The following is a 13,536-nucleotide window of genomic DNA, read 5'->3' as shown; positions in this document are numbered from 1 at the left end:
CTGGGCTGGAAGAATTAGATTGAAGAAATTCTGTGCAGTTTACCAACAGTAGCAATGGACGATATTAGGAAAGTCGCCAGGTGTAGGTAGAAGAAATTATCCTTCATGAATGCATTGCCTTTGGTTCACTAGGAAGGGACACACACACAAGCCTGCCTATCTGGGATCTTTCTACCCTTCCTTGAACAGAACAACTGTGTAATGGGCCTGCCCTTGTCATACTTCAGGTTTGCACCACGTGGTGTTAAAGACATAAGCAGGCATCACCCAATATCACGACCTTGGACAGTGTAAATAATGCTAGGGAGAAAAGTGTATTCTGCACCCTACCATCCTTTTTTGTCAAAAGGCAGAGGGCTCCCAGCCACTCCCAACCTATAAATATTCACCCCGACAAGATCTCTTTCTCAGACTGCCGAGACCGACCTGAACGGCATCACGATGGCTTCCTTCGTGCTCTTCATCTTCACCATCCTGCTGCTCCCTGTGGCAAGATCTGCCGAACTAGCAAGTATGTCTGGCTTTTTCAATTGATTTTCACTTCTTCCGATGCAGTTTGTAAGCTGTTTTCTACCGGACAATCAAAGTTTGGAGTTAGGCAGTTCAGGAACTCTCAGATTGCAACCAACCGAATATATTCTCCAAGATAGCCGGCTACGGTGACCAACTTCAGTGGGCCTGATGGAAGGACGGGGAAGCAAGGAAGGTGGAATGGGATTCCCTGATCCAGCAGGGTTGGTGGGAAGCTCAGGCAGCCGAGTATCCGGGACCAATATTGGAACAGACTGAAATGTGGATTGAGGTAGGAATTAGTAGGAAAGTCTACTGAAAGGCAACAGAGCTAAAAGGGGAGAGAGTGAGGAAGGACGACCACCACCCCGCCTCGCCCTGTGTCAATCCCAACCCCTTTCCAGCTTAGTCCATGTGAACAAACACACTTGGGGCATGTTACGGTCACAAGCTGAACTCCACTGTCCTAGTAGTGAACGGGTGTTAAATTCCCTTTTAAAAGCCTTTTAAATGTGGATTCTCATGTGCAAAGATTCCAAGTCTGAACCCTGCTGATAGCCAAGGAGGAAAAAACGCAAGAGCTAAGCGGGTTTTTCTCATGGCTTGACAACTCGGTAGCGAAATGGAGCTTCTCTGGACAGGTGGCAGGCTACCTTAAGGCTGGCATTTTTGCTTCCTCCCAAGATGAGCAGTTGCTCCCTGCCTACTCTGAGTTAGACCTCTGAATTGTAAGGAGCATGATGTTGGCAGCCAGAGGATTTCATAAAATCAATCATCCAGATTGGGTTAGGCAGAAACTCTTCCCACGGAAGAGAATGCAAATCAATGGAATTTGAGATAAATGTTGAACCCCGTCAGAATCTAGGCAGAGAGTTATGATCAGTTCTCATTGTTGTTATGTTATTGCTACTTAAGGGTTAGTACCTGGTTTGACTTGGCTTGTTTTATCTTCCTTGAAAGAAAGCTACCTGCATATATAATTTAATCTGGTGTGTTCAACTGTGGGTATCTTTCCACTCCTCCATAGTGGAGTGTAAAGATACTCGCTGTGTTTCATTATATGTGTGTGTGTCGATTAAAAGCACAAGTCTTTTGTAAGTTTTTGATTTTTGGGGGGTGGGGGGATGGCTTCACATTCCACAGCAAACGTGGTTTTCTTCCACTCTGGGTTCAGAGAGTCATCAAGATTCAATTACAGAATTTCTTTCCAGGCTTCTGCTAGGATGGGAATAATACAAGTGGAAGAGGGCTAGTGTCCACTTCAGTGAAGTCTCCTGCTTGAGCAGGGGGCCGGACTAGGACAAGGGTCCCTAACCTGCGGTCCGTGGACCCGTACCGGTCCGCGGCAGGCCAGCAACCGGTCTGCACGAAGAAGCAAAGCCCCATCCACCAGATGCAGGCAGCACGAAAAACCACGCATTCTCCGACCCGCGGAAAAACCTCTCTCCACATAACCAGTCCCTGGGCCCCAAAAAGTTGGGGAAAATCTGTATTCAAATATATTTATGGCATAATAACACAACTGAAATCTGAAGGAATTTTGAACAAGTCTATTTATTTATTTATTTATTTATTTATTTTAAAAAACCTTACCCCTCTCTTTAGAATGCTACATCTGTGAACAAGATCTTGGGCCTGTGTGCGCCGAACCCAAAGACCCAACGGACTGTCAGGAGAAGGAAACATGCTCAGGTGTTTCCTCTTCTAGCACGTTGTCAATAGGTAAGTGGTCTGGTGTTTCCCTTCTCATCCTTATGGGTGCTGTGTGTCTGTCTATATGTACATGTGTTTGTGTGTATAAAGATTTTCTTTTCACCCCTTTGGTGGTGTGTGTTGTGATTCAGGGTCAGCCTGTGGGTTCGGCAGTTGGGTCGGACGACTCAGAGGAGGAGGGGGGTGTTGAAGACCTTCCTGAGGGGGTTGAAGATCTTGCTGATGAGAGCCCTCAGCCAGGCCCCTCCCACTTGGTCACCACGGAGACCCAGCTGTGTGAGCCTGACAGTGTGGATGAAGATGACCCACAGCTGGCCCTGTTCAAGGACGCCCGACGCAGGAGGCAGTCAAGTAGGAGTAAACAGAGGAAGGCAATGGGGCTTCTCGGAAGGAGGCAGAGAGAAGCCACGCCCTGAAATCTATATAAGGGGAATGTCTGGGAGGGCTGGTTTGCTGAAGGCAAACGCTCGGATAGTTCATGTTTCTTAAAGCTCTGGTTTCTTGGTTCGTGTCTTGTTTGTTTTTGTAGCTATAAATTTGGCAGGCATAGTTCCAGCCTCTTGCCGTTTGTGGAGGGGTTGTCCCTGCCTTTTCTGCAGGGCCGGTAGCAGGATGGTACAGAACAGTGTGTGTGCATGCGTATATGTGTCTGTGTGTCTCTCTCTGTGTGTCTGTGTAGAAAAAGTCTCGTCTTACTCTACGTGCCCTCCTCAATCTCAGGTCCTCTAATGGGGCCTTGAAGACAAGATTGGGGAGATGTGACAGGTATCTGAAGAGCTGCCGTTTAGAAGATGAGGCAGTAGCTTTAGAATTGTTGCAAAAGATAGGATGCGAAATAATAGATTTACATTACCAAAAAATAGACTTTTAATGCACACCAGGAAACTTTTCTTTAGGAACTATTCAGCAATGGAAAAGAATTTCACAGTAGACTCTCCTTTCAACCAATCAATCAATCAATGAACCAGAATAAAGCTGTAAGGGACCTTGGAGGTCTTCTATCCAACCCCCTGCTCAAGCAGGAGAACCTATACAATTTCAGACAAGTGGTTGTCTGGTCTCTTCTTAAAAACTTCCAGTGATGAAACACCCAAAACCTAAGCACCCACTGGTTCATTGTTAATTGTTCGCACTGTTAGGAAGTTTTTCCTTAATTCCAGGTTGCTTCTCTCCTTGATTAGTTTCCACAGAGGTTAGCTGGACCCATCTGTCAGGGTTCCTGTAGCGAGGGGTTTTTGACTACAAGATCTCTGAGGTCACTTCCAAATTTTCCATTCTCTAATTGCATAATTGTCATACGGCTAATTTGTTAAAAGCTGTGTGAGGGGTGCTGAGTGCTAAGAACTGTGTAGAGCCCGTTTAGGTCTCCTTCTTCCTTTGTCTAAAGTTGACCCAACAACAAGAAGGTTGCTTTAATACTGCAACACACTTGGGTGTTTCAGAATGCTCACTGGGGCATATCCTTACCTCCAATGGTGCCTGTACAGTCTGAAAGTTGGGAAGTAGCCAAAGGTATTCAATTAGCCACGTTGCACGATACCAGTCACTGACTACCTTCAGCCAACATGCTTAATTGCCCGTTTAGTTATCCATGTTGAGGGTTCACACACCACACAGAACCCTGAAGAAAACCAGCCAAGAGAAAAACTAATAGGGTTCTCATTTTCAGGGGTCAGCACCAGCTGGGGGAGTGTGGAGTGAGGGGGGGGGTGTAAGGTATCTGTCACAAGGCCACAAACAAGGCATCCAAAAACTAAGTGGAGCTTTGAAATTGCAGAGTATTACATCTGGCTGATTTCATTGATAAAACTGCTTGCAAGACAGAGCCATGTGATGCTCCATTGATTACACATTTCCTAACCATCGTATTTTTGTTTTTCTTTTTGCTAACAGAGCATCCTAAAATCCTATCATTCTCCAGAAGCTGTGTGGACCCCTCAAATTATTTGAAAGGCTCCTTCTATTTTGATTTTGGAAATAAGACTACTTTGGACTTTAATTCTATGGACTGCAATGGAATACAGTGCACGTTTGAAACTTTAGGTATGTAAACAGCTTTGGAATCTTATTTTGCTTCTGACACTTCCCTTTTTGTAATGGTTGAAAATTCCAATGGAAAGAAAAGTCATCTTTCTACAGGTAGTCCTTGACTTACAACCATTTGTTTAGTGCCTGTTCGAAGTTAAAGTGACATTGGAAAAAGTGACTTATGACAATTTTTGTCACGACCATTGCAGCCTCCCCACGTCCATGGAGATTCTCAGTCAGCGAGGGGACGGGGGTCCCAAAGGTGCTTTTTTTTCAGGAGGCAACTGGTCTGTCTTGTTTTTCTTAGAAGACGTTTCGCTTCTCATTCAAGAAGCTTCTTCCGCTCTGACTGGATGGTGGGGAAGGGAAGGATTTATGTTCCTTGCAGACAGTTGGTCATTTGCATTCTTTTAGAGAGTCGTTGAGGCCACTTGGAGCTTTACCTGTGTCCTCAGGGTAAAAGGCACCTTTGGGACAACCAAGACCTGGATGACTGAGAATCTCCATAGGCATTTAGCTATGCAGTTTGGGATGAACACCCTTCGAATGATGCGGGAGTATAGACTGGATTTCCAGAAAACATTGGAGACTTCAGGAGCCATTTGCGCTTCAGTTTGAGATGCAGATAACACAGACTTATCCCCAACAGCCAGCACCTGTCTTCAACCATGAAGGGACATGGGGCAGAAAACCTCCTGCAGCCAAGAAGGCTCCACCCCCATTTGCACCACTCAGGTGCCCCCGAGGACACAGGTAAACCTCCAAGTGGCCTCAACGACTCTCTAAAAGAAGGCAAAAGACCAGCTGTCTGCAAGGAGTATAAATCCTTCCCTTCCCCACCATCCAGTCAGAGCAGAAGAAGCTTCTTGGATGAGAAGCAAAAAGTCTTCCAGGAAAAACAAGGAAGTCCAGTTTCCTCCGGAAAAATCACCTTTGGAACCAGCATCCCAATGGTTATATGATCAAAATTTGAACATTTGGCAATTTTTTTGTGACTTTCTGAGAAGCAAAGTCAATGGGGAAGCCAGGTTCACTTAAAAACTGTGTTATTAACGTAACAACTGCAGTGATTCACTTAACACTTTGCCAGAAAGGTTGCAGACTGAGGCAAAACTCGCTTAATGGGTCTCCTGCTTCGCAAAGGAAATTTTGGGCTTAACTGGGGTCATAGGTCAAGGACTACCTGTAGTCTTCAAAGCTTATATCATCACAAAATGTATGTTCAAGTCCACTCCTCTCCTACTTTGCAAAAGGAGAGGTAACTGGACTGTCTAGAAACTTTGGGGAGAGAAGTTCCAAGCATTTGATCAAGATCTCTTGCAAAGTTCTTGGAAGGAGACAGTAAAAGTGCCTGGCCATTTTTTAATCTATAGGTAAAACTGGGAAATAAACAGGATGAGGCAAAGCGATGACTTCCAATTGTTTGATCTTTAAAGCCTATTCATTTGAGCTGGCATGGCCCTTTTTTTTTTACAAATTTTATTAATTTTCTAATATTACACTCACATATTTGAAAAGCAATGTGGTGACTGAGTAGTGGTAATTCAATTACATACAGATATCATTAGTACAGGTTTCAGATTGCTACCATAAACATTTCCTCTTTTTCCCTTCATGTATTTGTAAATTAAAAGACAAGTTTTGTCTTATCAATCACATAGAAAATAACTTTCTTACACCTATCCATAGTTTTTAGTTTGCACATATTCTACTTGTTTTAACATACAATCTTTTAGACAATCAATGACCTAATAGATGTTTCAATTTTAATTTCCACTAACATTTGAATTTAACGTTTGATATTTATCATTCCCAAGATTTTTAATATACTCCCAATTCATCTATCACCATTCCTCACAAAATAATATTTAAAATACACATCCCGTCTGCTTAACTTCTCACCCTCTATGTCAACAAATTAAGAATGCAGTTAAGAATATTCTATGTTCCATGTTCTATTTGTCATCATATTTATTTGACATGAGGTTTTCTTGTCCTTGTTGGTAAATTTAGTGAAGGCAAAGTAAAAATGGGCCATGCCATTAATTGGAGACAAGAATATACAATTAATGGCATGGCCCATTTTTACTTTGCCTTCACTAAACTTACCAACAAGGACAAGAAAACCTCATGTCAAATAAATATGATGACAAATAGAACATTGAACACAGAATAATAGAGTTGGAAGGGACCTTGGAGGTCTTCTAGACTAACCCTCTGCTTGAACAGAGGACCCTCTACCGTTTCAGACAAATGGCTATCTAGTCTTTCCTGAAAAACCTCCAGTGACGGAGCACCCAAAACCTCTGGAGGCAAGCTATTCCACTGGTTTATTGCTTTCACCATTAGGAACTTTCTCCTTAGTTCTAGGTTGCTTCTCTCCTTAGTTAGTTTCTATCTATTGTTTCTTGTCTTTCACCCCATGTACCTTTTGTATGGGATGTTGTCAAAGAAATCCCGCATTTTCTCATTTTGCAATTTATTTTTTTAAAAAGACTTGTTATGGCATGTGAGTTTTAGAAATGGTGATTGTGCCTTCTAAGACTATATTTTCTTTTCTGGAGCAGAACCCAAAATTTCCCCTTTGGCTCAGGGCAAAGCAAGCCAGGAGCATCCTGGAATTCCTTCTGGAATTGAAAGGGACCAGAACTCAAGGGGACATCAGGATATCAGAAAGACAAAACGGTTGGAAATCCAGTGATTCTACTGGTTAGCATATTCCCCAAAGGTGAAAAGTCTGTGAAAGGCAAAACAAGCGGTCTTGACAATAAATCAAACTATTTTGCTACAATGAACTCATTCTGTGACTTGCAGATCGTCCAATTCGCTTATATGAAAATGGGAAATCTTGCCCGAGATGTTTCAGAACGGGTTACAATGAGTGTGAGGAAGATGGAGAGGTCCTTTGTGTGGGCGATTTACTGGACTGCGCTGAAGTGAAAGGAGAAATAACCCAAAGAAATTCCAGTAAGCTGTCTTTATCGCCCCTCGTTTATTTAAACTCCTTAATCTCTAACATCAGAGTCTTCAAGGGCAAGAAAAGCTGCGCAACTTTGCGGTACAGGTATCTAGGGAATTTTAAGAACATGCTACATATGTGATGACATGCCGCCAGCCAGTGGACAAACAGCCAGTTCAAAACAGCTAGCACTAGGGCAGGGGTAGGCAACCTTGGCTCTTTTATGACTCGTGGACTTCAACTCCCAGAATTCCTGAGCCAGCCATGCTGACTCAGGAATTCTGGGAGTTGAAGTCCACGAGTCATAAAAGAGCCAAGGTTGCCTATCTCTGCACTAGGTTTATAACCATTCACAAAATCTCAATTTATATACCAGTAGTCCTGGACTTACAACTATTGGTTTAGTGTCCGTTCAAAGTTACAATGGCACTGGAAAAGGCGACTTATGACCGTTTTTCACAGTTATGACCTTTCCAGCTTCCCCATGATCATGTGATCAAAATTGAGCTGCTTGGCAACTGGTTCATATTTATGACCGCTGCTGTGTCCCAAGGCCATGTGATCCCCTTTTGCGACCTTCTGACAAGCAATGGGGAAGCCAGATTCACTTAACAACTGGGCTGCTAACTTATCAGCTGCAGTGATTCACTTAACAACCGAGACAAGAAAGGTGGTAAAATGGGGCAAAATTCACCTCACAAAGGTCTCGCTTAGCAACAGAAATTCTGGGCTCAGGTGTGCACGTAGGTCAATTGTGGTTGTAAGTATAACTATTTGTTTAGTGACCATCCAAAGTTATGGCATCGGGGGGGAAAAGCAGCAAATGTCCTCACGCTTCTTGGATTTTAGTGGTTCAGATAACTACTGACATAGATGTCTCCATACCTGTCTCATATTTTCCATCTGGGAACGTGGTTTCACTGCTCCGTGTCCATCAGTGTCCCTTTGTTTAGAAATCTTTCATACATTTGATGAAAGGAGAATGTACAACTACTTTTAACAAGTCCCTAAAACAAATCTCTGTTTCCTTCAGCTGTAGATATGCCCGCAACAGTCCTTTTTGCTGGAAAAGGTTGTGTCAGTCGATCGGTCTGCACCATGGGATCTAATAAGTTCGTCCGCATCGGGAGTTTAACGTTCAAATTTGCAAGCATTCAGTGTTCTAAAGCCAGTGGGGCTCTTTCATCCTTGAGACGCCTGGCTTTCACTTTGGGAAAGAAGGACCTCGGACCACAGGTGTCCTTCTTCTTTCCATGCATCCTTGGGATCTTTGCTGTGAAAATTCTCTCCTAGTTAAGGCAAAGGCCTCCAGAAGGACCGGGTTGGGGTCAATCTGCCTCCTTTTTAGCATTGATGGCGTTACCTAGTTTGGTGCCAAAATGTCTGCAAGAAAACCACCAAGCTCAGAGAGCACCAGAGACCCCACAAGTAAATTTACGCTGAGAAATCTTATACTCTCTCTGTTGCCACTCTTAATGTCCTTCTCAATGTTGCCACCTGTTGGTATTCTTTTATGGGAGAAATTATGAACTAAATGGGAAATGTTAATCGGATTTAATGTAAGATTTCATTCTGTTGATACGGAATTAAAGTGAATGTTGTTTATGTCCCGCCTCTACAAATTTTTGGCTCCCTCTTCTGAATGAGGTCGAGGTTAAATGTAACTTCAGACCCGCAAATTTGCTTAGCGCCAGCAAATTCTCCTTGAAGTCAGTGAGATTTCACTTGAGTTTTATGAATATATTCCATTGATTTTGGTGTCATTAAACCATTGATTTTGCTTGAACCAGTACAATTAAGTTGGTTAATAAAGTAACTGTATCTATGTGTTCATAGCATCATTTCAAATTCCAAAGCAATTGTTCCATCCAAAAATAATTTACCTCCAAATACAGCATTCTAATAGCTGATTTCCCATCAATCACTTTACTTATATATGTACAGGTATACTTATCAGGGTTTGGGTGATATATTTATATAACATGACACTTGAACAGTTGGTCTTAAAACTTGACATTGAAATGTTGCAATCATTGTTGAAATAGACCAATATTCTTCGGACTGTATGAAACCACTGTTTGCAGACATTTCCCTTCTCTGGAAAGGCAGCTTCAGTTATTGCTGAATTTTACCTTTCCAAAATTGCATCTCTCAGTTGAATTGTCATAAAATTAAAATAAAAGGAATTAGAGATGAACTCTCAAGTCTTACTGTTGTTTTTTTTATTCACAAAACTTCCGATTCATCTTCATTTCCTTCCTTAATCTTCTTCTTTGGGGAACGCTGGGAAGGTTGCATGTCAGGCTAAGGGAAAGCCGTGCTTTATTTAAATGCTGGTTTGTTAATTCACACATTACATTAAGCCATCAATCCCAACATACAAACTCCAGCAGCTGGATTTGCTTACAGTGCTGAAGATTCTGTCTTTTGACTGGCTTTAGTTTAGTGCATTGTGTGAATGTGATCAATATGGGTAATTCAGTTCATCAAAAAACAACAAAAGAATTCCAATTTTTTGCAACTACAGTATATCTGGTCTAAGAGCATTGTGTGGAATTGTTTTGGTTTTCAATGGGAGCTATTTCAGTTAAATATATAGTTTTATAGTTATGATATTACGGACTGGGTTTTCATATCAAATTAAGCCAGTTTGCTTAATCACGGTTTGCTGAATAATAAAAAAAGGCTGTGTTGACAAGTTAAACCTACCTGCTCCCAAAAATATTTAGATTGTCATGATGTGAGAATCCAAACAAATTGGAGCTGATCTTCAAAAGGAAATTCAAAAGGAACTATCTCCCAAAGGGCCAATATATTTCACCATTGCTCTTTTTGGAAGAATCACCATAATCTGTAGATCAGACCTGGACGAATGGAAAAACCTGATCTGAATCCTAATTATTAAAATACATACTGTGATATAATAATAATAATAATAATAATAATAATAATAATAATAATAATAATAATAATAATAATAATAAGTTGGAAGGGACCTTGGAGGTCATCTAGTCCAACCCCCTGCTCAGGCAGGAAACCCTATACCATTTCAGGCAAATGGCTGTCCAGTCTCTTCTTAAAAACTTCCAGTGTTGGAGCATTCACCACTTCTGGAGGCAGGTTGTTCCACTGATTAATTGTTCCCACTGTCAGGAAATTTCTCCTTAGTTCTAGGTTGCTTCTCTCCTTGACTAGTTTCCATCCGTTGCTTCTTGTCCTGCCTACAGGTGCTTTGGAGAATAGCTTGACTCCCTCTTCTTTGTGGCAGCCCCTGAGACATTGGAACACTGCTATCATGTCACCCCTCACCCTTCTCTTCATTAAACTACACATACCCAATTCCAGCAACCGTTATCTCTCGGATAACGATACCGTTTGTCTCAAAAGAAGCTCTGTTCCAGTTACACTGATTCACTAAGCGAAGTAAAAGTTATTCCGATTATATGATTGGAGAATGCAGTTTAAAATGAAATCCTGTAATATTACTCCATTATTACTCATTACTTTTCCATTAAGATATAAGTTCCTAATGGATGTGGATTGTATTTTGCACGCTGTCTCATCTTATATTTTTTTTTTAAAAAAAAACCATTGTGCAGCATGCATAATGTACAAATGTGGGATGCACCATTTACAGCAAGAAGAATCTTCTGAGAACATTGGGCAGAGAATAAAATGTTTGCACTGAGCACTCTAGTCATTTCCGGACATAGTACATGATATCATGTTGGTCCTTGCCTAACACTATTGGCAGCATTTAAAGAGAAAGGGATTGTCAAGAGATCAGGTAAGTCTTCAGCTCTAAAGCATCATCCTCTATCATAGAAACTGGGAGATGGAGAGTTCTACTCCAGCCTTAGACAAAAAAGCCAGGTGGGTGACTTTAAGCCACTCACCAGGAGACTGTGAGTTCTAGTCCTGACTTAGCCATGAAAGCTGGCTGGGTGACTTTAAGCCACTCACCAGGAGACTGTGAGTTCTAGTCCTGACTTAGCCATGAAAGCCGGCTGGGCGACTTTGGGCCAATCACCAGGAGACGGTGAGTTCTAGTCCTGTCTTAGGCATGAAAGCCAGCTGGGTGATTTTGAGTCAGTCCTTTCTCTCGGCCAAACCACCTCACAGGTTTGTTGTTTTGGGGGGGAAAATAGAAGGAAGAAGGAATACTAAGTATGTTTGCAGCCTTGAGTTGTTGATAAAAAATAATGAAGGCACAATATAAAAGTAAATAATGAAAAATCTGCTTGACCCCGGGACATTGCAACCCGTCCTAAATATGAGTTAGTTGCCAAGCATCCGAATTTTGATCATGTAGACCATGGGGATGCTGAAATGGTTTTAAGTGGGGCAAAGGGTCATAAGTTACTTTCTTTCAATACTGTTGTAACTTTGTTGTGGTTGTTAGCTGCGAAGTCGTGTCCGACCCATCGCAACCCTTTGGACAATGTTCCTCCAGGCCTTCCTGTCCTCTACTATCTTCTGGAGTCCATTTAAGCTCACGCCTCCTGCTTCAGTGACTCCATCCAGCCACCTCATTCTCTGTCGTCCCCTTCTTCTCTTGCCCTCAACCTTTCCCAGCATTAGGCTCTTCTCCAGGGAGTCCTTCCTTCTCATTAGGTGGCCAAAGGATTTGAGTTTCAGCTTTAGGATCTGGCCTTCTAAAGAGCAGTCAGGGTTGATCTCCTCTAGGACTGACCGGTTTGATCGCCTTGCAGTCCAAGGGACTCGCAGGAGTCTTCTCCAGCACCACAGTTCAAAGGCCTCAATTCTTTGGCGCTCAGCCTTTCTTATGGTCCAGCTTTCACTGCCATACATTGCAACTGGGAAGACCATAGCCTTGACTATACGCACTTTTGTTGACAGGGTGATGTCTCTGCTTTTTAGTGTGCTGTCTAGATTTGCCATGGCTTTCCTCCCCAGGAGCAAGCGTCTTTTAATTTCTTGGCTACAGTCCCCATCTGCAGTGATCTTGGAGCCCAGGAAAATAAAATCTGTCACTACCTCCATTTCTTCCCCATCTATTTGCCAGGAATTGAGAGGGCCAGATGCCATGAACTTGGTTTTCTTAATGTTAAGTTTCAAGCCAACTTTTGCACTCTCCTTCTTCACCCGCAACAAGAGGCTCTTTAGTTCTTCTTCACTTTCTGCCATTAGAGTGGTATCATTGTAACTTTGAATGGCCACTAAAGGAACTGTTGTACCTCAAGGGCTACCTGTACACATAACAATGTCAGGCACAAGCTACCACAACTACACTGGGAGCTGAGCAGGGAAGTATCTTTATTGTTACTTGCCAATTTACAAGAATCTCTCCTAACTAACTACACTGACTGTAGAACAACTAGATTAGCCTTCCAAGGTGTTGTCTCCTCCTCTCCAATGATTCAACTCCCAGAATTCCTCAGCCAGCATGCCTGGCTGCGGAATTCTGGGAGTTGAAGTCCACAAGTCCCAAAAGGGCCAAGTTTGAAGACCCCTGTTGTAGTCTCACTTCTGCGACAAAGGTTCACTAGATGACTCTCAGCCTAGCCTACCTCACAGGGTTGTTGCTGTGGGCAAAAATGGGAGCTGGGAGGGTAGCATTTGCTGCCTTGAGTTCTTGGTCAAAAGGCAGAATAGAAACCAATCAAACAACTACATTTGCCCTACATGTCAGGCACTAACTCTTTCTTCTTTAATTCAATATTATGAGAGAGGTTTGGCTAGCATGAGATTCTTTTCATACTTTAATAACATAAAACATAACCTTTCAAAACGGTTAAGTGCTGCAGAAGCTCTTAATGGTCAGCCTCTATTTTTTTTTTAATTCGCTTTCTCACCACAGTGCACTTAGCCGCTGGATTGGTGCCAGGCGGTGTGTAGCGTGCAATGTTTTTTTCCGACTCTGATACTGCAGAACTACATAAGGGTGGACCGGATCAACACCCCCAACACTCCTGATTTTCAATTTCTTAAAAAATATAGAAGAAGGAAGAAGAGCAGGGGCATCAGTAGGGAAATAGAATCCAAGATTTAGTCCCCAGAATTTGAAAGAATCTCACGTATCATATTTGCTTTAATAAATATTTTTAAAGGATGGAAATGATAAAATATCTGAGCACAGAATAACCATCTGGAAGGAGAAGCCAGCAAGGCGATTTGTCTCCGGAAAGATTATTTGTGGTTTTGAGCAAAGATGTTTAGAAGACGCCGTGCAGCTCTGCCGGGGGGGGGGGGGAAATCTATTTTGAAATAGGCGTCTGAATTTTATTAAATCCCAGAGGCCCAACCCTGATGAACAAGGAGAAAAACCCTCCTGGATTTTAGAGCAGAGAAAAAAGCAACAGCTG

The 13,536-nt window shown here is 42.5% G+C and overlaps 1 protein-coding gene across 1 annotated transcript in view; it reads left to right on the top strand.

Annotated features, from left to right (window-relative positions):
- Positions 1-441: 441 nt before the first annotated feature.
- Positions 442-13,536, top strand: part of LOC310644819 (uncharacterized protein) — a gene marked incomplete at both ends in the record, with an annotated part of 17,259 nt that continues 4,164 nt past the window's right edge. Inside the window, one exon of the mRNA XM_083370132.1 lies at positions 442-511. Coding sequence (XP_083226258.1) covers positions 442-511 — 70 coding nt within the window. The remainder of the gene's footprint in view (positions 512-13,536) is intronic.

Source organism: Vipera ursinii (assembly GCF_947247035.1).
Source record: "Vipera ursinii genome assembly, chromosome: 9".
Taxonomy (NCBI): domain Eukaryota; kingdom Metazoa; phylum Chordata; class Lepidosauria; order Squamata; family Viperidae; genus Vipera; species Vipera ursinii.
The sequence above is the reverse complement of the archived record's forward strand: the minus strand, read 5'-3'. Positions and strand labels throughout refer to the sequence as shown.